Source organism: Grampus griseus (genome assembly GCF_964374135.1).
Source record: "Grampus griseus genome assembly, chromosome: 1".
Lineage (NCBI taxonomy): Eukaryota > Metazoa > Chordata > Mammalia > Artiodactyla > Delphinidae > Grampus > Grampus griseus.
This window is the reverse complement of record NC_139017.1, coordinates 107,943,879-107,969,093: the sequence shown is the minus strand read 5'-3', so window position 1 is coordinate 107,969,093 and position 25,215 is coordinate 107,943,879. Positions and strand designations below refer to the sequence as shown.

The 25,215-nt window shown below is 38.8% G+C and overlaps 1 protein-coding gene across 1 annotated transcript in view; it reads right to left on the bottom strand.

The window, feature by feature from the left end:
• Nucleotides 1-24,852, bottom strand: part of COL24A1 (collagen type XXIV alpha 1 chain) — a gene marked incomplete at its 5' end in the record, with an annotated part of 394,608 nt that extends 369,756 nt beyond the window's left edge. The window contains 2 exons of the mRNA XM_082667637.1: nt 14,967-15,031; nt 24,797-24,852. Coding sequence (XP_082523763.1) covers nt 14,967-15,031; nt 24,797-24,852 — 121 coding nt within the window. The remainder of the gene's footprint in view (nt 1-14,966; nt 15,032-24,796) is intronic.
• Nucleotides 24,853-25,215: the final 363 nt, after the last annotated feature.

Below are 25,215 nucleotides of genomic sequence, written 5' to 3'. Positions count from 1 at the left end.
TAATATATATGTATACATATATATTTCCTTCAATCCTATTTCTGAGTTTTAATGACAAATAGCTAGGATTTTTAAAAAATCAAATGTTTTAAAGCATTAACTACACAAAAAGCTTCTCGACTGAACCTTCCTTGGATTTCTAAAATAAAATCTACTTGACGGTTATATTTTATTCTTTTAATACCTTACTGGATTCTTCCAGAATATCTTATGTAGACTCTCTGCATTGATATTTATGAATTAAGACTGGCCTGTGGTTTTCCTCTTATTTCCCTTATCTTTATCTGACTATAATGTTGAACTTATTTTTTATGGCCCAGAACAGTTTAAATACCTTTAAGATTCTTTTCAGAAGTTAGATAAAACTCAGTTGTAAACCAAACTTATGTTGGCTTTTTCATTGATAACTCTTCATTCACCTTCCTAATTTATTCTACGTTGATTGATTTATTCTAATTTTCAACTAAATTTTTAATCAATTTTTTAAATTTATATGTTTATATGAAATAACTTCCTTCTAGGCTTTCAAATGCATTACTCAGAGATCTTCATGTAATATTCCCTTACAATTCTTTTTGTTTCCCTATTTCTGTGGTTCTCTATATAATTTTCCAATTTTGAATATTGTGCTCTATTTTTTTTTTTAAATAAGTGGCAGAGTGGCATTCAAACCCACTCTGCATCTAGAACTCTTATTTTATTTTTTTATTTTTGGCTGCCTTGCGTCTTCGTTGCTGCATGCGGGCTTTCTCTAGCTGCGGCGAGTGGGGGCTACTCTTCGTTGCGGTGCGCAGGCTTCTCATAGCGGTCGCTTCTCTTGCTGCGGAGCACAGGCCCTAGGCGTGTGGGCTTCAGTAGTTGTGGCACGCAGGCTCAGTAGTTGTGGCTCACAGGCTCTAGAGCACAGGCTCCATAGTCGTGGCTCACAGGCTTAGTTGCTCCATGGCATGTGGGATCTACCTGAACCAGGGATCAAACCCATGTCCCCTGCATTGGCAGGAGGATTCTTAACCACTGCTCCACCAGAGAAATCCTCTATTTGTTCTTTAGTATAACTATTGCTTATTTCAAAAGTATAGCCTTTGGATTTGTTTATCCTTTCTACTATTTTTGTCTGCTTTCTGTATCATTAATTTCTGCGTTTATCTTTATTATCTTTTCCTATTTTCATTTGGTTTATTTGATTCTTTGTCTAGTTTCTGGCAATGAGCACTTAGTTATTTATAGCACTTAAGCAATAAATTTCCTCAATACTGCTTTTGCTATATCCCATAGATTTTGATGTGATATTTTCATTTTGTGTGATATTTTCATTTTTGTAGTTTTCTAGAAACTATGCAATTTTTACTTGTATTTTCCCATTGAACCAAATGATTTCAGAGGAAATGCAAAATCTTCCAGTTAGAAGGGTTTTTGTTTGTTTTCTAATTTTGTTAGTAAAATCTAACTTAACAGAATTGTGATCAGAAGACAGTGTCTAATTTGCACTTTGGTTTTGAAACTTAGCCTAATAAATGGTCAATTTTCAATAGAGTTTGGTAAGCACTTACAAAGGTGTTTCAGGGCATAGAATTTAATACCAGTTGGCTGAACCTCGTTGTTTATTTTATATCCTCTATACCCTTATTTTTATGCAATTAATCTTTCATGGACTAAGAGGTAAAGAAAGTCTCATCACTATTATGTCTTTTTGGCCTTTTATCTCATGTGGTCTTAACTTTATGAATATTAATGTTATGATTGCTACGCAGAGACAGTCATAAAATTCATATATTTATTGGGTACTGCTCCTTATCTGGAATTAAGACCCCTTGCCCCACTTTTTGTTTGCATTTGTCTGATATACCTTTGCCCATGCTTTTATTTTCACCTACATTGAAACACTGCTTTAGGTAAAGAGGAAGGAGTTTGTTTTGTGATCTAATCTGAAAAAAAATTTTTTGAATATAAAATTAAATCTATTTACAGTTATTGATGTGGTTTGTTTAAGCTGTCATATTTTACGTTTTCCAATTTTTAAAGTCACTATGTGCTTTGTTTCCTTTGCTTTTTGTGCTTTGTTTACTTTACTTTTGTATGTAGTTCTTTTGAAATTAGAAATGTTTGTATTTTTATTCTAAAGTTGACCTTTAAAATTATAAATGTATACAATATCCCTAGCCCTCTTTAGACATATCTATTTTTCAGTGAACAATGTTTCCTTTTCTTTTTTCTCCTTTTTCCCCCTTTACCACCTAATATTAGTCAATAGGATTTTCTTAGTATTTACCTTTTCATTATTAAATACTATACTTACAGTATTTGATTTATAAGCTTTGGATAATTTTTAATTCCCAGCTTCTGATAAGCCAATCAGCAAACTTAACCTACTTCCTGGGTTTTTTTCCCCTTTCCTCCCATTTTTTTTTAGTGGTTGTACCATTCCTATATTGTTAGTTCATATGGTATTTAGATTCTGTTTCATTCCCATATTTTCTTTTGTTAAATAGAGCCAGTCTTTTGTAGCTGTTTTCTCATTTACTTTTTGCTGAAGTTTATGTTCTATTAGCTTCATCAAGAAGGGTTCATGAGAACTTTTCCTGACTTAATTGTTAGTAGTTTTGTACCTTAATTTTCACCGAATGTAACATTCTTTGTTGGTATTTTCTTTCCTTGGATATCTTGCAGTTATGGTTCCACTGTCCTTAGGTGTTGAATGTTAGGAGAGAAAAATCTGAAGTCAGACAATTTTTTTCTCCTTCTAAGTGACTCGATTTTTTTAATAGCATACCCAAAAGATCTGTTCTTTATCTTCAAAGTACAGCGATTTTTTATTATGATATGGCTTAATATTGACCAGTCTGGATAAATGTTTCCAGGCACACAGTATGCCCATTTGTTGTATAAATTCAAGTCTCGTTTTTTTTGTTTTTGGGTTTTTTTTTTAACTTCATGAATTACACCCTTGAATATTTATTTTATTTTATAGTTTCGATTTTCTCCTTCAAAAATTCCTATTATAAGTATGTTGAATCTCCACGGCCGTCCTCTATATCATTTCTCTATAAATGTTCCTTATCTTCAGTTCCATGTTTGATTTTCTCATATCTTTGTGTTTCCTATGTCTTATCTCTTCATGTTCCAATTTCATTTCGATTTGTAAAAGGGTTTTTTTCCCTACCACTTCTTTTGAGTTTTACAAGCTCACAGTTCATTTCCTTTTAATATCTTACCATCTCTTCCTTTTCCTGAGTTCTTATATTTCTGCTTTATGATCTTCCTTCACAGGTGATTTTTTTTAATGTACACATTCTTGTTTTTGCTGTTTTTCCCTACATTTTACCTTGTTGTGTCTTTCTATGTTCGTTTCTTATGGTTTCATAGCCCAGCAATTTACAGAAGGATGCTGCGGGAGAAGATGGAGGGCCATGCCTGCCAAATCTCAAAACCCAAAGGTTCCATTTCAGCATTACCGGAGTTTCCTTCTCAAATGGCTCCTTGATACAGCCCCACCTTCTTCTCTGAACCAAACCCAGTCTAGGAGGACTTCCACAGCCAGCCCCACTCACAACTCCTCTCTCCTTCCCCTGTATTCCCTTCCACTGGCATATACTTCAGAATGAATCCTTCACCTTAGGAAGCAGATTTTTACATTTTCTGAGCTCTGTCCCCACTGAGCCATTTAGCTATTATCTGTGATTCTTTCTTATACTTCCTTCTGGGCAGCTTCGGTCCTCCCCAGATCCTGTGACACTTGTTTTGTACAAAGGCTAAAGGTTAAGTACTTCAGGGTGTGCTCCTCACCTTCAGGAAGTTGGCTTTTGCTGGTGCTTTCTGAAATCTTACTATTGATTTTACTCCATAGGGCACCTGCTTTTCTCAGCAAGATTCTGGGAGTCTGCAGATTATACCAGTCCCCTAGTTTTGGTGAAAATGCAGTTTTCAGGTTCATTTATTATTTCATTCACCTTGTATCATTAGTATGATATCCAGAAACAGAAATGGAAAGAAAATATCTCATGGTTTCAAGTTTATACTGAAAGTCTATACTCATTTCACAGATGAAGAATCTGAGGTCCAGAGAGATTAAGTAACTTGGTCAAGGACACACAGCTAATGAACGGTAGAAATGGATTTCAGCACAGACTGACTTCAAAGTCTACCATCTTCAAAGTCTACCTGCCACATTGTCTCACAGCCACTGTATTCTCCATACCACCTCGTTTCCCTTGGCAAGCCTAATTAATCATGGCAGGGTTATTTCTCCCAACAGAAATCTCACAGTGGAAAATATTCTCTAGGTAGCCACCAGAGTTGGTATCTGATGTGAAATCTAATTGTTACTCTAGTTTTACCCTCTCATGTCTCACTGTGAATGTTTAGCAAATCCTTTGAGTAGATGTTGACTGAAGAGAACACAGGCATACCTCAGAGATATTGCAGGTTCTGTTCCAGACCACCACAGTAAAGTCAATATCAGAATAAAGTGAGTTACACAAATTGCTTAGTTTCCCAGTGCATAATAATTTATGTTTATACTATACTGTAGTCTATTAAGTCTGCAATAGCATTATGTCTAAAAAACAATGTACATACTTTAATTAAAAACTACTTTATTGCTAAAAATTGCTAACCATCATCTGAGCCTTCAGCGAGTTGTAATCATTTTGCAAAACAGTATCAAAAACACTGATCGCGGGCTTCCCTGGTGGTGCAGTGGTTGAGAGTCCACCTGCCAATGCAGGGGACACGGGTTCGTGTCCCGGTCCGGGAAGATCCCACATGCCATGGAGCGGCTAGGCCCGTGAGCCATGGCCGCTGAGCCTGAGTGTCCAGAGCCTGTGCTCCGCAACAGGAGAGGCCACAACAGTGAGGCCCGTGTATCACAAAAAAAAAAAAAAAAAACACTGATCGCAGACCATAATACATAGAATGAAAAAGTTTTAAATATTGTGAGAATTACCAAAATGTGACACAGACATGAAGTGAGCAAACGCTGTTGGAAAAATGGCACCAATAGACTTGACTGAAACAGGATTGCCACAAACCTTCAATTTGTAAAATATGCAATATCTGAGAAATGCAATAAAGACAAGTGCAATAAAATGAGGTATGCCTGTAGAGAACTGTTAAGGATAAAAAGGCACAGACAAGAGGGGTAGGGAGAACAGGAGAAAAAAGAAAATGTCTTCTATCTGAATACAGAATTTTTACATTAATTTAAGCCTACCCCTGGATACCACCAAATTGCAAATTTAAATTTAGATATTTGGTACTGATGAATATAGCAAGAAAAATCTTAGTTGTCTATAGTAAGTTACTTGTTTCATGAGTGGCTCTAACCAGGAAATCAATGTAGTTTGTGTCACTTAGGAAATTAGTATTTAAAGAATACTCTTTATCAACAGATAAAGGCACTTTATTAGATGGCTTACATTGTTTAAAGAATAAGAATAATAGCATTTATTAAACTGTTTCTATGTACCAAGAACTATGCTAAGAATTTTACTGTATTAAGCCACATAATTCTCATAACATAATGACGTATGTGCTATTGTTAATCCATCTGACAGTTATAAAAACAAGTCACAGAGAATTTAAATGATTTTCCCAAGGTCACCCAACTAGGAAGTTCAGAGGCAGAATTTGAATGTAGGCAGTTCTCTAGAGCCAGTCTATTAGCATGGCAACTTTTCGGAATGCATATGTAGCCTGATGGCAGAACTGACTGTATCTCCACCTATTTGCTTCTTAAACAGAATACATCATGGTGTTGCCAAGACAACGCCTTGTTCTTTTAACTATAAACATCAAGCCTAATGACTTCATCCAAACCATGGTTTCAGTAACCACATATGCTGACTCACAAACCTCTCTTCTGGGTTTGAATAACCAATTGCCCACTGAATTTATCCAGTAGAGGTTAGTTATCCCACGAGCACTTCTAACTCAATACATTTCCCCCCAGATTCGTTCCTCTTCCTTTAGTGCGTTTCTCAGTGAAGATCCCCACTACCACACCAGGAGTCTGAGTAATATTTTTATAGCGTAAATTATATCATGGCATTCTCCTGAACAAAATTCTTCAATGGCTTCCCATCACACTAAAAGTGCAATCCAGAGTTTTACGGGGTGCATGAAACCTATGTCACCAGTTCCCTTCTTACCTATCTCATCTCTCCCTTCATTTCATCCCACCTCTGCTCCATCCAAACTGGTCTTTTCTTATTCCTTAAAACCACTAAACTCATTTTTAACTCACAGCATTTACACTTATTTTTCTCTTGGCTTAGAATGCTCTAAACCCTTAGTTCATTCTGATCTAGGCTCAAATGTGACCTCCTCAGAGAGGCTCTCCCCGGCCACATTACCTAAACTATAAAACAGTTATCCTCCTTGCCCCAATAACTCTCTAACTCTAATGTCTTACTGAGCTTTATAATTTCTTCATAACACTGAAAATTTAGGGGAAAAATGTATGTATATATAAACTATTACTTGGCTCTCTAGTTGAAATGTAAGTCCTTCAGAGTAGACCTTCATCTTGTTTTACAGTAATATTCCAACAACTAGGACAATGACTAAAAACAAAGTAGGTCCACAGTATTGCTTGAATGAATTAATCAATCCAGTCATCTAACCCAGAAACCTGGTAATTATCTTTGATACTTCCCTTCCCGCCCATTCTCCATATCTATTCAGTCACCAAGTCCAACACAAGCCTTAGTTAGGCTCTCTTTAGTCAGATTTTAATATTAGCCTCCTAATAGATTTCTCTGTCTCTTGTGAGACATCCTTGTCCCATCCATCATCCACACTGCTGCTAGAGAAAGCTTCCTAAAGCACAGAAGAAAATGAACATTAGTTCATGACACCCCTTCCTACAACAACACATCAGTATTTCTCATAGCTTTTAGTACTAAACTCAAGCATCTTATTTCTGCCCTCAGGCCCTTAATGATATAACCTCCTGCCTATATTTCTAGGCTCACATTCCATACCTTCCTAATAAACTTCACTGCTTGGCAATATCCTGTGCATATTATCACATATTATTGCTGGGAAGGTTGGCACTGACCATGATTCCACTGGGAAAGCATAACTGGACACTCCACATAAGGACTTTCCTAGACTCTTCTCCCTGAGTCTCTTCCCTAGACTGATTTTAATCTGTATCCTTTTGCTGTAATCTACCATAACAGAGTATAACAGATTTCATGAGTTCTGTGAGTCCTTCTAGAGCATTATTGAGCCTGAAATTGGTCTTGGGGACGGGACCCTCAAACTTGCAGTTGGTGTCAGAAGTAAGTGTGGTCTTTGGGACTGCCCCCTAATTTACACTGGTTTACACGTTTCTTCTCAATGATTTATCTTCTCACTCCACGGTAATTCCTATTCTTGATACTTAACTTTTCCTTGAATTTCTTGCCATATCAAAGCTTACAAAAACTCATTCTTTCAGAGTCCTGGTAAGTATGTCCCTCCTTGCCAAGTTTACATATCTTATAAGACTCAGTTCAAGTGTTACCTCCTCTTTAAGCCTTCAGTTCAAGTTTTGGTTTGTTGTTGTTTTGTTACATACTAATAACAAATAGATCCTTTCTCAGTATGCTAATAAAAATCAGTCTTCTAGAAACATCTTAAAATGGAAATAAATAGTTCCAGTACAGCCAGAGGCAAGGATGACCATTATTAAACTTTGTTCTGCAGAAACCTCCCAGCCAAGTCCCAGAGCTCTGGAAACCAGACTCATGCATCCCCAGGTAGAAACCTGGTGGATTCTTCTGCCAAAGAACAACACTTCCCAAGAGGAAAGACCTAGAGAAGGTGAAGTACAGAGATCCCTCAATGAAACCAATTAGTCCACCAGCCCCACTCACACACACAGAGCTTTCAGTCATCCCCTTTGGTGCCCCCTTCTTCAATATTAACAGCGAGCCAGGGATCACCAAGCATGTGAGGACAACCTCTAACAGACACGATGGAAGCAGGAAAAGGAACTTCTAGGAGACAGAGACTGGCTGTCACATTTCTTTACAGACCATGAAAAGGCCATTTACACACTTTTGCCACACCTTAGCAGCTGGCGATATGGACAGACATCTCCATTTTGGGCTTTGGATTTGAAACAAGTGATACAAAGAAACAGACAGAGGAAAATGTGTCCACCATCCAGTGGTGGCCACAGTGGCCCATACTCCTCCTGGGGAGTAGCTCTACCTATGGTCTTGGTCCGTAATTTCCCTGGTTTCTGTTCTTAGTGACCTGATTCTCTAGACTTCCTGGCAATTCTGTGAACCACAGAATAGCTTTCAAGAAAAACTTTTCTGCTTTTTAATAAACCAGAATCAATTTCAGTTGCTCACCCTCAAGCACCTATCTTACACTGATCTCCAAATTATATTGTTAGGTGAAAAGCAATATGATAAGTATAATATCATTCAAATAAAAGCAAAAGCTATCTACCAAAAAGAAATCAGTCTTCTAAGCCTGCAAGTCTAATGCTCAGATATAGGCACAGACACCAACCTGACTTGCCTTTCATTTGAAACCTATATAATAAGCAGTATGATATTATCACTAGCTAGGAGAAAAGAGAGACAGGTAGAGGGAAGATGAGAGGGAGGTGCAAAGAGAGACAGACAGGAAGTGGGGGGAGAAAGGGAGACAAAAAGGAGAAATTGCGTCTCCGTAGGTGCTGAAACTCTGACTCATACCCAAGCATTTGACTCACTCCAGTGGCTATATAATTGACTCTGTGGTGGAGTAGAGTATATGCCTAAAGAAACAGACATGGGAGAGCCAATGGTTACACTTGTTTTTACAAGTACAGAGAGCCAAAGAACCATTTTACCTGTCAACATTCAACAATATTCTATCACAAACTGGAGGAACAAGGGTAGTATTATGGTTACCTTTCAAAATGTAAGGATTCTTACATTTCTTAGAAATTAGTAGCTTAAAAGATTTATCAATTTTTAGTTAAAAAATAGAGTAATATCATTTAAGAGTGTAATAAATTACAGTATTAGTGCATTATTAATTAACTAAATTAATACAAAAAGCACTTAATTTTAACAAATTCTCACTGTTTAAAATTTTCATGTATCTGGGTCAGTTAAGTCACCAAAGCTATGTTCTTTCTAGTTTGTAGGAATGAAAAAATAAAATGATTGTTTAAAATAAAATCAGAGTTGTACATGAGGAAGATCATACAGGCCTCAATATACTTTTATTTTCCTTGCCAATTTACCCAAATTGACTAAATAACTAAGCAAGTGCCTAATATCCACTTTCCATTGTTCTATATAGCCTCAGCCAAATCGTCCATGCCAGAATTAAGACTCAAATATAGGCTTCTTGAATTCCAGTTCACTGAGTTAAGGAACTAAAGGAAGTTGTTTAAAACCAACTATTTTATTTTATTTTTTCAATATCATCAGTATATAGAAAAAGGAAAGGATCCAGAGTATTTTTTTCTACTAAACTTTATCGTATGCTCATCATGTATATAATAGTCATGCACTAAGCACTTTACATGTGTTCTCATTTTACCCACAACAACCTATGTAGCAAGAATTATTATTATCCTCACTTTTAAGTTTCTGATATTGAGGCTCAAAGTATGTAAGGAACTTGCTCAAGGTCACGTAACTGGTAGGCACTGGAACCTGGGCATAAACCCAGGATTCTGGCTCCAGAATACCTGTGCACCACTGTCACTGGGTATGTTAGAAGAGGAAATTTTGACTTTACAGTATTCTTGGGCTTCCCTGGTGGCGCAGTGGTTGAGAGCCCGCCTGCCGATGCAGGAGACATGGGTTCGTGCCCCGGTCTGGGAAGATCCCACATGCCGCGGAGCGGCTGGGCCCGTGATCCATGGCCGCTGAGCCTGCGCGTCCGGAGCCTGTGCTCCGCAACGGGAGAGGCCACAGCAGTGAGAGGCCCGCGTACCGAAAAAAAAAAAAAAAAAAAAACCAAAAAAACAAACAAAAAAACAGTATTCTTAATGTAAGTACATCTATTTTGGATAAAGAAATAAAAGCAACTTATTTATAAAATGAGAAATGAAGCTTTAACCCATGTGTAAAATTTTTGGTTAAGTGTCTATAAGGGGTTTTGGCAGAAAATGCTTGGAGTTACTGCAGCTAGAATGAGTTGCTTCTTACAACAAACACATTTTTGGGTTAATTTCCACAGAAAATACTCTTCTTGGAGACACGCATTTTACAGAGATTTCTGCAGCTGTGGTTTGCACACCTAGGGATCATGAACCTGAGGAGTGCTGTGTATGTTGACAATCAGCTTACCTCTCATATGGTGTAAGGTATCACACAGAGGTGTTGCAACTACGCCTACCTCACTGGCAGGCAGCCCACCAACAGAGTTATAAGGAGACTGTATCATATAAGAAAAGGGAACTTTCTGTCAAATCCTTGGAAAACTCAGTCTTAAATAATTTTTTCTTGAAATAGAATCATCTATTCATTTGGTTATACCTAAACCTCGGTTATAAAAGAAAGATTTATATTTATGAACAGGATATTTTAATGGTTTTCTTAGCTGTGCTAAAAGTTAAAGGAAGAACTGAAAACATGGCAAATAACAGATGTTTATCTCTGCATAGTCTTAAAGTCTCACTAAAATGAGAATAAGGAAATGTGGTTTAAAACTACCTAGGCAAAGTGAAAGGGTAGAAGAAACAACAGATAAGAGATATCAACGAATTTTTGAAAGATGAAAAACACATGAAGGAATTAGAGCTGACGAACACTAAGGGCTTTAAGAAGGAAGTGCTAATGATGGGCAGGCCAGTTCACACTTCAAAGTCCTGAAAAGGCTCAACAACTGAAGGCTCCAAATCACTGAATTCAGGAGAGAAGCATGAGGCATCATATGGGAGAGAGGGGAGGGTCTGAAAATCTGTATGAGCAGCTTTGAGAGCAAAACTGCAGATTAGAGCTTTCTTATGTAGAAACACTGAATCAATCCTAGCAGAAGAGGGAAAAGAAGCGCCATAATGAGAACAAGGGAATTCAGTAAAAATATACTAAATGGTGAGACAGCAACTCCCCCCCTCCCAAGAACCGCTTTGTATCATTTAACTCCAATAACAGTGGCAACCAGGATTATATTCTACAAGTAAGAAATTGAAGGATTCTTCTCTAAAGAAACTGGACAGCCTTAGACACTTGCGGTCCAACAACGAGATGGTCAGCAATGTTCATTTATGATGCTCTATGTAGAATATACCAGTTAACAAGCCCACCCATGCAAAAAGAGTTTCCAAGCATAATTTTATTGCCTTGCTTTTAAATGATAACACAGGTAATATAGACTTATGAAGAATTTTTCCAACATAATAGACCAAAGCAAACCAAAATTTGTGGGAAACAAAGACAATACAGGGAGCAGAATAAAAGTTCAAAAAAATTTTTATCTTTGGAAAGCTGAGTAGATATTATACCAAAGAAACAAGAACAAAATGGTTTTTTTTTCTCCCTCCCTCCCTTCCCCCAAAATGTTATTTTTTAAGACGCAATCTGAGTGAAAAATCTTAAAATTTTAAATGCAGCACAAGTAAATAATTTAAATATTTGGGAATAGTGACTCATGAAAATCTGATATAAAATGTAAAGAAAACAAAAATGGGAAATCGGAGCTAAAAATAAGAAAATACGGAGTTCAATCCAGATCCAATATCTGACCAATAGAACTTATAGAAAGAAGAAATAAATATGTCAGAGAGAAAAAAACTAACACAGGAAAATTCCCAGAAAAATGAAAGATATTTCCCCATTGAAAAGGCCTAATGACTACCCATCAGAATAACTTGAAAAAACACGTTATTGCAAAATTTCAAAATATCAAGGATAAACAGCTGATCTTAAGGTTTAAAGTGGAAAATTAAAAGGTCATACATAAAGAATCAAGAATTAGCATAACATCAGATTTTTTAAGTGCAAGCCAGAAGACAATAGATGGAAGTCTTTAAAATTCTGAGAGACAACTATTTACAGCCTAAAATTCTATACCCACCCAAACTACCCTCAAGCATATGGGTGAAATAAACACATTCTCAGAAATGCAATGATGCAAGAAGTATAACACCTAAGTACACATTCTCAGGATGCTATTGGATGATATGCTCCACTCAAATTAGGAAATGGACAATGCAAAAGGAAAATATGAGTTCCAAGATACTGGATCTAACACAGATGAGAGGCATCAAATTTACAAGAAGCTTAGACAGCTACCAATCCATGGCAGAACAGAATCTTAGCTTCCAGAAGAAATATCTCCAAGAAAAAAAACTCAAATGGTTAGAGTATTTGGTGTATTTGTAATAAAATAGTTTTCAAAGAAGTTTTAAAATTCTTTTGGAGTATCTAAGAATTAGTCATAGTGCCATAGAAAACAAAACAAACAACAACAAAAAAAGGAGGAAAACTATACAGAGAGGATAGAAGAAAAGAAGAGGAGGCATAGAATGGTGTAAAAATGTTAAACTCTCTTCATCAAAAATAGGAAGTCAATACAATATACAAGCATATTATTAAGAACTATGGAGAGTAAAACCAAAAGAAAGTTTGGGTAAAGGATTGCAAGACTAGGTAAGGTCAAGGGATATTATTTTCTGTTATATATTTTGTAGCACAACTTGACTTTTTAAACTATATACTTGTATTACTTTTTTTAAGTTTGGGCAACTATCATAAGCACCAATAAATATTTATATTTATTTCTGAGAAGTCTAATTTGGGATCATCTCTAGCTCAAGTATACATATTCAGCAGTATTAAGGTTGCAAATGATATTTGTAATCACTATCAAATCACAATTTCTCTGAAAATGTTTTTATAACCTCCTGATTAGATATTATATTATTGTATCATGCCAATTCAACAACAATAAACTATTTTAGGAAAACAGTACTTCTAAGTTTCTAATAACATACCACTACTTTCATTTCATTTTTGTGCTCAAAAGTACTAAATTTTATAAAGTCAAAGAGGTTTTTAAAATATTTTTTTTGTTAAGAACTCAAAATAAAATTTTATGAAGTCTGAAAAGATATTCACCCTGAAATAAAAAAGCACATTTTGTATTCTGTAAATGAAATCTTAAGGTTGAAAGAAATATTTCTTTCATTTACTCCTTTCATTGCTTCTGACTTTTTTAAAAAAAATCTATTAATAAATATTCAGCTTTCCTTATATCTTTCTTTGGGTTTTTAATATTTGGATAATGACACATTTTGTAAATTATTAAACTCATAACACTAACAGATGACAACTGTAAAGCAAAGGGTATGTGTAATGGAAAGAAGTAGGGGTTTTTTTGATGTTTTTTTTGGGTCAGACTTGACAGGCCCAAATTCAGCTCTTAGCTGGGCAAGCCCCTTCCTTGGGCCTCAGTTTCTTCATCTATGATACTACCCTACAGGTTCATTACGAGGATTAGAATCACATATGTAAAATTCCAGCAAATGACAAGACACAAAATAGATATTTAATAATGGCAATTAACCTCTTTATATTCTCTCTTGTCCAAGAGGCTTAATTTTAAAGAATTTGTAGACTTTATAGTCTAAATACCTGAGTTCAAATCTTGGTTCTTCCATTTATTAGCCTGCAACCCTTGGGGTAGTTATTTATTCTTCTTAATCTTGGTTTCAGCAATTCATGGGCATAATTATAAAAACCCTGCAATGAGGTAGTGATGAAGAAAATGTATATTCTACTAGCACAGTGACTGGTAACATAAGTTCTCAGAAACTAACAGTAATGATAGCAAGAAGTTAAGAGAGAGTTTCTCTCCTCTTCTTGGCTACTTAAAGCAAACTAAAGCAACAGAAATGACTTGGTCAAAAATAGCATTTATGAAGTTACATGTGACCTGATTTAATGATCTTCCCATAAAAGACAGTTAGAAAATGCCTTCCGTGATACCTTTTAATTCATATATGTGGTATTCGACAGAATACTTAACGTTATGTCCGTTGGTCAATTTGGTCAATAAATAGAGTACCACCCCCTCCTTTGTGCCCTCTCTCTACCTACATGTATTTTGTTTACTTGTCTTTTTCTACTATTATTTGATTGACTAAATTGACAAGTGACACCTTGAATTGGTCATTGAATTGAAAAGTTGGTTCTGTCAAATGAATAATTTGGCAGCCCTGCTGATACAAAGCAGAGGAGGAAAAAAAAAAATCAGGACCACGGTGATATTTTCTGTAGATCCAGCTTCAGGGTTTTTCTCTTTGACTTTGGCTTTTTTTTTTTTTTTTTTTTTTAAACCTTTGACAAAGGCACTTGTTTTTTCACTTTGGGGCCAGAGGCATTACCTTATTCACATTTCAATCACTGGCAATTAGGATATCATGGTGGCAAACAGAAAATATTATTTAAATGTTGTTTAATAAATGAATAAATTAGGGTGTATATAGATTCCCCAAACTCTATCACCATACCACCAGAGCAACTAGATAGCAAGCAAAAACAAAACAAAACCTTCAACTACTTTCTAAACCTCTCCATTTGAATTAAATGAAATCCCAAGCCCCCTGGTATTCACATTTTATTTTGTTTCTTAATGATGTAAATCTAGACGGAGCATTTAGTATATGCCTGTGTTGTTTCAAGAAGTGCAAAGGTAATTCAGTCACAGTTTGCCACCCCCAAGAACTCCCACTTTAAATGAAGTCACAAGCAAAGCCTTTTTACTGTACAAAACTTCTCTTTTACAGAGAGTGTGCTTAAAAAGGTAAGCAATTTCACAGACAGAAGATATGAGTAATTCCTTAAAGGTCATATTTCCCCCAAAATTGGTTTCTTCACCCTTACTTTCTCATTGTACTGGGTAGAATTTTTTATTGTTTAATGTTGAATTTAAGGTCATGACAACTTGAAAAGTCATGCACTTTTGCTGTCTGGAAGCTGACTTTTTATATAAGTAAATAAGTAACAAGGTAACATTCTTACCTTGATCTTGTGCATGAACAGCACCCCCTGACACACATAGTACAATAAAATGAAGAAGCAGTTTCCTAAAAAAAGAAAAACAATTGGGAAAAACTTAGTTGGACATTTATGACCTATAAATCATAAAATTCAAAATGAACTCTAGTGCAAGATTAAGAATTAAGCTATTATTTTAATTAACACAGTATTTTAATACTCATTGGTCAAAAGCAAGGGCTCTGAATTCAAGTTCCAGCTTTGCCACTTACTGTGTGTCTTGGGCACCCTTTATATTACTCTGTGCCTTAGTGTCTCCATCTATTAAGTCTATCTCATAATGGTTTTTGAATATTAACTAAAAAACTTCATGTAAAGTACCCCAAACAGTACCTGGCACACAGGAAAAACTCAATAAATGTGAACTAGTACAGGTGAAATTATTATTAGCAGTATATATTATGTCAAATCACCATACATGTAATTTTACAAAGTATTACAGATTGGCACAAAAGACAACTTATAGTCACTTAACCACAGTGATTATAAATTGATGAAACCAGTTATTTGCTTAAATGTTTTTATATAAAATCTATTTGCAGATCATATTCAAATCATTCGCACTAGATTCACGACTCGTTGGTTCTGAAAATACTAACGACCTGTAGATGTCAACACTGACCACTGTGATTAGCAGTAATTGTGAACACAGTACTCAACCACTACAAATCAAAATATTCATTCACATTGATTAGCAAGGTAAAAATACTTTGTGATTTTTTTAGTTTAACCAAACTTTTGATAGATTTTATTGATTAGTCTTCATAATTGGCTTTACCTACCAACTGAAAATCAGAGATAGTTTCAAAAAGTAATGACGAGCATACTGAAAACTATTTTATTACCTAGTTTTTCTTGCCAATATAGACTGATTCTGTTTAGTCTAACTCAGACTCCTCAAATGACATTTCTGAAAATACATTTCTGCAAGGAATGATTACAGAACCCTGTGAAAATCATTTTTATTAAGTTCCTGGTGTGCTAGTAGTAATTGGTACATTTTCTATTTATCACTATGTTTTTACCTTTATCAACAGTAAGGAGCATGTTAATGTAACAAAGTAAGCCAATATAGAATTATACTATTATAATTGTATGTTTATACACAATATAAAATTATACTATTCTCTTTGCTATAATGGACATATTATTTGTATTAGAATAGTATTAAGCATTTTTTCAGTAAGTGAAAAATGTACATTCTATGGTCATACTTAAAACAGAGCACAGCTTTTATAAGACTTTGATAGAATACTTAACAATCATTAACTCTACAAACTAATCAACTGAATCATTATAGAAATTTCAACTGATATGGGCAAATAGCTGGACCATATATTTTAATGAAGCCTATAAAAGATTCCCATATATGGTGTCATCCATGAGATGGTTCTCAAATGTTAGTTTGCCAAAGAACCACCTGAGGCTTTTTTGAAAAATCCAGATTCCAGGCCGTCCCACAGTGACTATGATTCATAAATTTGAAGTGGATCCTCAGCACGTATACATTTTTAACTAGGTGATTCTAATATTGATTGCATGTGTACCAAACTCTGAGGAAAAACAATTTAGAACATTTACTATTGATAGTTACATTGAACTTAAAATAACCTAATATTTTGCTTAAATCACATATATCTAATTTTATGACAACACAAATAAGATTTGACCCTTTAAAAAAAAATCCTTTTCTACTGCTCTAGATCATGGTTTTCAAACATGAGTGGGTATCAGAATCACCTGGAGGGCTTGTTAAAAATTTCTCAGGCTCCACCCTGAGAGTTTCTGACTCAGTAGGTCTGGGGTGGGACTCAAAAATTTCCAATTATAACAAGTTCTCAGGCAATGCTGATGATGCAGATCTGGGGAACTACACACCCAGGACCACTGTTCTGGAAGAGATGATGCTCAACAGATGATATGAGGCCTACTTGTTTTGCATCTTTTTACCGGAGCTGCATAGTGGAATCACCTGGTGATTTTTAAAAACTACTAATACTTGGGTTCTTCCCTCCCCACCCCCACCCTCAGAGATTCTGATTTTAATTTGTCCCACAGGGATTTTTAAACACTTCTCAGGTGATTCCAATGTGCAACGTTAAGGACCACAGTGTGAAATGAAAATAATTTCCTTGAGTGCTCCAGGATGGATCCCAATGGGGTCTAGAGTTTGAGTAAAAGGAGGCTCTTTTCCTTTCAAATTTCTATTTTCAACTGGCAGGACGTACATCGGTAAGACCAGAAAATAGCTCAAGATTCCGGTCACTGAAGGACAGTATATCAGAATTATGCTGTTTTAACAGAAAATGCAACATGAAAGGATGCACTTCTCACCTGGTCAAAGTAATCTGGCTCACTGAGAGCTTAGAAATAACCCACAGGCACTGTTCCATCCAGAACAAAGCTAACTAGTGAAGAGTACAGTAACTAGCACTATTCACGCGGCAATTCAGCCAACTCAGACTTTCCCATGACCTCAGGGGAAAAAAAAGGAAAATAAAATTCTTTCTAGATATGTTAACAAGTCTACTCCTGACGTGAGGCAGGAAAACCTGAACACATCAAACATCATCCCTCAGCCAGGTGATTTTAGGAGATTATGACAAATCAGTTGAGCCACACCTTAGGTAAGCGCACCTATGTACTAATTTGATGACTAAGAGAGAGACCAATGATATGAAATAGTGATCTTCTTTCTCTTTTTCTAATTCTGCCCCAAACTTCTGGCCAACTGTCGGGCTATACCCCACAGGCCGACAAGCCTCAGAGTTGCCCAACCTCTAAACTGAAAAAAGAGCCCCAAAACAGCGACAGAGGAGACATCAACGGTTTGTTGGATAGGAGATCTTACAAGTCTGAAGCAAAAGGTCCTGGAGCAACACCCGCAGCACCATACCTAGCAGACAGCAAGCAGGACAAAACAGCAACCTTCCAGAGGGAGAAGGAGGCTACCATTTATAGGGAGGATTGACATCGGGTTGGCTCATCAGTTACCAGGGAAACCAGCGGCTGGGGACAGGTGGGCAGTTACTAATTAAGTCCTATAATTAAGAAGATTGGATAGTCATGTGAGTGAAGCAGGGCCTGGTCGAGCAGGGGATTTACAGAGAGCAAGAGAACAGCCATCTTGAATGGCCTGACCGTACAACTAAGGAAGAGCAGGAAAAGTCAAGTTCCTCACCAGGTGTTCAAGGCCCTTATCATTCAGCTTCAACCTCCTTTCTTTTTTTAGCACTATGGACCAATTACATCTGACATCCCAAAGCTCCAGCCATATCATGTTATTCTCTACTCCATGGACAGACCTTGTAAGTGCCTGAAAAGCTCTCAGTCTCCACCTGTCACAATGTTCAGTATCATCAAAGCCTAATTTGAATACCTGCTCCATGAATTTTCCCATCATCCCTAAAGAGGACTGGATCTTTTCCTCACCTCTGTACTCTTGATGATTTAATTTTAACTGTATTATAGCCCATATATGTTGTACCTTTTTTCTTTGTTTTTTTTTGTTTGTTTGTTTCTTTATTTTTCCAGTTCGCGGGCCTCCCACTGCTGTGGCTTCTCCCATTGCGGAGCACAGGCTCCAGACGTGCAGGCTCAGCGGCCATGGCTCACGGGCCCAGCTGCTCCGCGGCACGTGGGATCCTACCGGACCGGGGCACGAACCCGTGTCCCCTGCATTGGCAGGCGGACTCTCAACCACTGCGCCACCAGGGAAGCCCTGTTGTACCTTTTATGATTAATTAGTAAGCAAATATCTGAGCAAGTAACAGGTCTTCACCTTTTATCAATGTCTTACATAAAATTGACACAATAAATATTTTTAAACAGGAACGGAATAATAGTAAGATCTCTCAATGACTGAGGAATTCAATTCTTCCCTATGAACCTAATTCTTTTAACACTTAGGAAAAAGTAAAGTAAAATAAGGGTACTTTTAGTTAGATGTCCAAAGAGGGAAAGAAGAATTTTTTAAAAAAAATTCTGCTGTGGTAGGGTAAGTGGAAGTCTTCTTTTTCACTTTAACTGTTTTTTCTCATCTCTGAAGTTGGAACACAGAGAAGAGATCAAGCTTAACTGATATAATCAGGCTGATAAAGAGCCCAACTCTATCACTGAATAAAATGGATGTCTAATGAATCCAAGCTTTCTGGGAAATGTCTAGTTGAGCTGGGCTTGTTTATTTCTTTGCTTTTGCTCCCCCCTCCCCATGATATTACATTTATGATACATTTATTTAATTAAGAAAAAAATATCACATTTCCACATTAGCAGATGATAGAGTTCTCAAGGGTAGCAGCTGTGCTTTGGGCTTCTCTGCTGTTGTGCTGTGCATATCATGCTAGACATGCTGGAGTCCTTAAATAAGTTAAAATTAAAACTATTAAGTTGTTGCAGAGAAAACAACATGGTTAATAAGAAAATAACACTAGACTAGGAGTCAAAAGGCTAATCCTGGTTCTATTTCAAACTCATTCTGTGACCTTGGGTGGGTTATTTCAAGTTTTTGAGTCTTAGCTGACTCATCTATTATGTGATGACATAATATAAATTTTATATTTTGAATTCCAAATATAAAACCCCCAAATTTGTGTGTATGGCAGAATCCTAGTAATATACTGGCATTAGAGGACAAAAATCAATCTACGTTCTTAGCAAGATGTTGTATAAATCACTATATATAAAGGGCATGTCGTTTAACCACAGCTGGGGAAAGGTCCTCTTACAGTTCTGGCCAATTCTTTTTTAATTAAGTAACCTAAAATAGTCTACTTTGCTAATTTGTTCATACATTTAGTGTACCCTAATAAAAAGTCTAGTTAGTGTATTAAATATGAATATTTTTCAAATATTCAAACCATGCCTGTTTTTGTTCATTTTTTTGTACGTCTGGACCATGTGTCATTAATATAAAGTAACAGAAGTACATATACTCAGACAGTTAACAAAATCAGACCAGGTCTGAAAGAAGTTAACAATATGGTAAGAAACATTCAATAAATGTTCAGCAAATATAACCCATAATATTACTGAGGATATATAACAAAATGTGAAATACTCTGTGTGTCTGGTCTGCTAGCCACATTTTCAGTTTGACATAAGCCACAGTCAAAACATGACCAGACACGTGAAGGGTGAAGGCCTCGAGGGGATCAAGCAGGAAATAGATATCTAAAGACCATACTGAGAATATTTAAGGAACTAATATCCATCCCAGGCATCTTCCCTAAATAATTCTTAGAGCTATTCAACTTTCTCTTTATCTGAAGGGTTTAAGTTACTTCAGGGGAATTTCAGGCATCTTTTTGTTTAGGGCACCCATGAGACTTTCAGGTTTTATGATATATGTCCTCAAGTTACTGATGCTCATTCCTACACAGGTTCAATTTGTGAATAAGAAACTTTTTTTTTTTTACTGAATTGGCGATTTTCATTTAAACCAATTGGAAAAAGTAGACTAATCTGAAAAACATACATGTAATATACGTCAAGAATTTCAACAATTTCCATCACACTGCGTTTACAAGCCAAAAAATTCTCTAAGTCATGACAGCTTTACAGATTTTGCTCTTTACTAGCTGCTAAGATCCAGTAATAGTAAAATTTCTGTACTTTGTTCCCAAAATAACTGAAAAACGGTTCTTATCCTAGCAGTAGGGAGTAAAGTGTTGTCAAAAACTTATACACAATGAATTCAACTCAATAGGTACTTGTATAACTAATCTAGTGTGAAACATACTAGAACTTTTGGTTAAATTCCAAGCATACAGGCAACTCATGAAATGCAAAGGAGATAAATATGCTTGAGGACTTCAAGTCATCAAAATGCCTAGAGTCCAGTCAGTAGCAGGGAAGAAATATACACTTAAAATAGTCTCTCCTTGCAGTACCACAGAGATTGTTAAACTGATTACTGCTTAGCTTAGCAAAGTTTCTGGCATACACTACTGTTAAATAAAGATTTTTAAATGAATGAATGTATCAATCTTCAGTCAATGAGACTACCAGGTGGTCTTGAGTTTCAACAAATATATAACTTCTCTGACATTTTCCACCTGCACACTGACCCCAAGATCAAAAAGCCAGGTGATCCTAACCTCCATTTATTTAGCTAAGAAAGTAACGGCTTTGCATGATCTAGTCTCTGTTTCTCTCTCCAGATCCAGCTCCAGTCACTTCTCCCCTAGAATGTGTGCTCCAACCAACTTCATTTCTTTCAGGCCCTCAAATGCACTTGCTGTCTCACTTCTGAGCCTTTTACTTTTCTCTCTGTCTGTAAAGCTCCATGCCTTTTCCACTTAGGTCTGACTCTAGATTTCATTGCCTTTGGTCAGCCTTTCCTTCCAATAGTACTCCTCCCGACCTTTCCCAACTACCAAGACTGTTAGATGTCCTTCTGTGTATACCCTTATCTCATTTTGTTATACTTGGTTGTTTCATTTTCTGTTTCCTATACTAAACTGGGCACATTGGGAGGGCAGCAATTAGGCTTCTGTCTTGCTCAATCATTGTATCACTTCTGCCTAGAACCATGCTGGACACTTAACTGGAGCTCAGTAAACATTTGCTGAATAAATGAGTAAATGATGAGTGAATGAATGGCAGAATGTTAGCCTTTTATGAGAATGAAAATGAAATCGTCTTTACTTCACTTCTTACTCAGAATTACAAATTCTAAAACAAGTCACAGTTGCAAAGCATGGCAAGGAAACTAGTACAGCTGTTCAAATTCCCATAATAAAATTTATTATTCTCCTGCAGCTTCACCGATTACCAAGCAGAATGTATAAATAACACTCAAAATTACTTTCTATAAATTACAATTCCTCTCCCTGAGACATCAGTTTACTTTAAACATTTATTTGAATGCAAAGATAACTAAGCAACTTTAAAAATAGAATTTCATGCTAGCTAGGAAATAGATGTTTATATACCAAACTTTGTTTCCCCCTTTGGTTACAGAAACCCTTTAATGACCATAATAGCCTGCCTGGGAGACTTTCCGACAACATGTTAAATCAATCTATCTAACACTGACTCTTGGTTTTAATTTTTGTTTTTTATTAATTCCACAAATTCACATTAGGTAATCTAACTAAAAGCAGCCCTTTGAAATAAAATGTCTTTAAGGATCTAGTTTTAAAACTGTAAATGTTTCTGGGTGACCAATCAGAATTGTGATTTAAAAAAAACTGCTCTGGGCTTCCCTGGTGGCTCAGTGGTTGGGAGTCCGCCTGCCGATGCAGGAGATACGGGTTCGTGCCCCGGTCCGGGAAGATCCCACATGCTGCGGAGCGGCTAGGCCTGTGAGCCATGACCGCTGAGCCTGCGCGTCTGGAGCCTGTGCTCTGCAACAAGAGAGGCCACAGCAGTGAGAGGCCCGTGTACCGCAAAAAAAATAAAAAAAAAACTGCTCCTGCTCTCACAAAAAACATCACCACAAAAGGATGGTGGAAAGTTACAAAAGGATGGTGGAAAGTTAAAATCTCAGGGATTTCATGGGGCACTCTAAGGTTTAATTCAGTGGCCTGACATTATCATCAGCTAATCAGCTGCTTCTCCTAAGTCCCTTTCCCTATGAGGCCGGTAGCATTAATTTCAAACTAAAGAACTCTTAATTCTTTACAGAAACTGGATTTTTTCAAGAAACAATTTTCTCAGCTCAATCAATAACTACCTTTCCCTACTTTGCATATATGTGATTGGAGCTGTGAGGGGCTGCGATCTGATGTAATCTTGAATTACCGTTAATTTTCTGCAGCCCACCCCCACTGGGAACTGTCATGGAACAAACTGGATATCACAGGAGGCTGCAAGGCCCCTGGCTGGGAGCCCATCTAGGAGTGCAGGGGAGACCAGAGCCTTCACGCAGGATCCCCTACCCACCCTGATGTCTCTCCACAAGGATTTTATTTTCCCCATTCCACATAGTCTAATTTTTCCTCAGAAGTTCCTCGATGTAATCCATTCTGTTTGGTTTCTCTGCCTCCCTCCCCCCAGTCATCTGGACCCAATTTACAAACTCCAAACTGCCCAAGAATTTATGCAGGGCCTTTTCTAGGAGCGTCTGGAAGGGAAGTGTAAACCAGACAAGACAGGGGCTAGGAGCTGAAGATCTGCTTTAATCGGAGAGGTTGGTCACAACTACCATGGGAAATGTTAGCAACGTGGGCCTCGAGTAGTGGCCAAGGTAAAGCCCTAGGGCCGGAGCTGGCAGGGAGAGCAAGAAGGGCACATGGATGGAGGCGGAGGCTGGACAGGACGCGGAGGACCTCACCCAGCCACTCCTGGTGGCTCTGGATCCGCGGGTACCCAAGCCTCATTCCAGCGTTCCACCCGCCCTAGACCCTCGGGAAGATGCGCCAGGTCCCTCAGGATACCTTGCGCTCCCCTCCCCTCTTTCCGGGAGGGTCCATGCAAGGGACTTCACCAGAGAAAAGTGGCGAGAAACCTGCTTGGGAAACTAATGAGACCGGCGCGAGCCGCTCTGGGTCAGGTGGCTGGCAGAGTCTGGCCTCTTCTCGGACCCTGGTGGAGAAGTGTCAGGTCTCCCGGGCCCTGGGCACCTCGCCGCACGCACGCGGTTGCTGAGGTTACGAGCTTTCCCGCTCACTGAGTCACGCGCTGTGGGCGCGTGGGGGTGTGCATCCTTGTCACTGGGGAAGCCGGCTGCCTGCCCAGGCTTCCAGAAGTCGGAGGAGAGAGGGCGCGAGCCCCAGCCAGGCTCGGCTGCAAGCGGCTGGGAAGCACATGTTCACACAAACACTGCCACAAGGCGGTCTTTCTCCGCACCCCGCCTCCCCTTGGCTGCACGGTCAGTTCTGCCCCCGGCCCTCCTCCTACCTACTCTCCCGAGGGGCAGCCTAGTGGCAGAGAACGACTGCAGTCGCTTTCGTTCCTCCCGCCCCCGGGGCCAGAATCAAACTTGCGTAACCCAATGACCTCTTCCAGGGGGGCCAGGGCAGCCAGCCAAGGCCATGCGCCCCACCCCACCCCCAATGTACGCTCTTTTCCGAGTGAGGCAGTGGGAGCAGGTACAGCGCCCAAAGAGAAGGTGGGGTGCCAGCCAGGGTCGGCGCGAACACTCCCCGGGAGCAGCAGCCCCGCCCCCTCCCCGCGTCCAGCCCCTTCCGCAGTGACACTCCAGTGACCAGGGCGCAGCCTGGGCCCCAGATGGGCAGCATGCTTGTTGGCCTCCTAACAACTACAGGAGACTGCCGCTGAGTCCCACGAGTCCAGGAGGGCCCTGATGCCCGAGGTTCTGTGGGCACCCTCTCCCCCTACCCGGCAACCCTGCCCTCACGCCTGTGCCTAGGTCCAGGCTTCGCGCACAGAGCCCAGGGGACACCTAAGCGCCCCAGCAATACCCAGAGTGCACGCCCCGAGGAGCACCGCAGGGAAACAGGACCTCAGCCAGGGCTCCGAGGGAGGAGAAGGGAAGGAGGGCGCGAGGGCGACGGGAGCTAGAGCCTGGGCTGGCGTCCGAGTCCAGCTCCGGAGCTGCGGGAGCCACGGCCGCCCGCGTCGGGCCGCGAGCCAGCGAGCTTCTCCTCCAGAGCCGCAGTATCTCTTTAGCATAAACTGTCTGAGAGACCCACTGGCAGGAGACTTCCTTTCAAACACAGTATTTTACAAATTGAGGAGACAACAGGAGGATGCCACGGCTGTTCAGCGACTCCCAACTTCAAAAAAGTGCCAGGGAGCTGGTGCACAGATCTCCAACGGGCTCAGCGGATCCAGGGGGTGGGGAGAGGGGGTGCTCTAACCCCTGCCCTGGCGTGTGGGCTACTTACGTTTTTGCTGTGTGGGAGACCTGTCCACGCCTTGTCCTGCGGGCTCCTAAATGCATTTGTATGCATTTGTCCGTACGGCGAAGCGCTAACGGAAAACAGAAGCCAGCTCCGAACTGCTAAGGGTGCAGGTACTGTCCATGAAAAAGGGGGGGAAAATCACATGAAAACGATGCTCCAAAACCTCAACAATAACCACAAGGGGAGGGGGGAGATGGGAAGGAGGAAAGAAATAGCACCCGGAGGGTAGGTAGCTAGGCTCCCTAGCTCCCTAGCTCGGTAATAGACAAGTCCGGGGGGAGTCCTGCCCTGGGAGGGCGGGCGAGGAGACCTCACGGGCAGGCGGCGGGGCGCCGGCAGAAGCGGGAGCTCGGCTGCGAGTGCAGCCCTCGAGTTCACTTGCGGTTCAAAGACGACTCCGT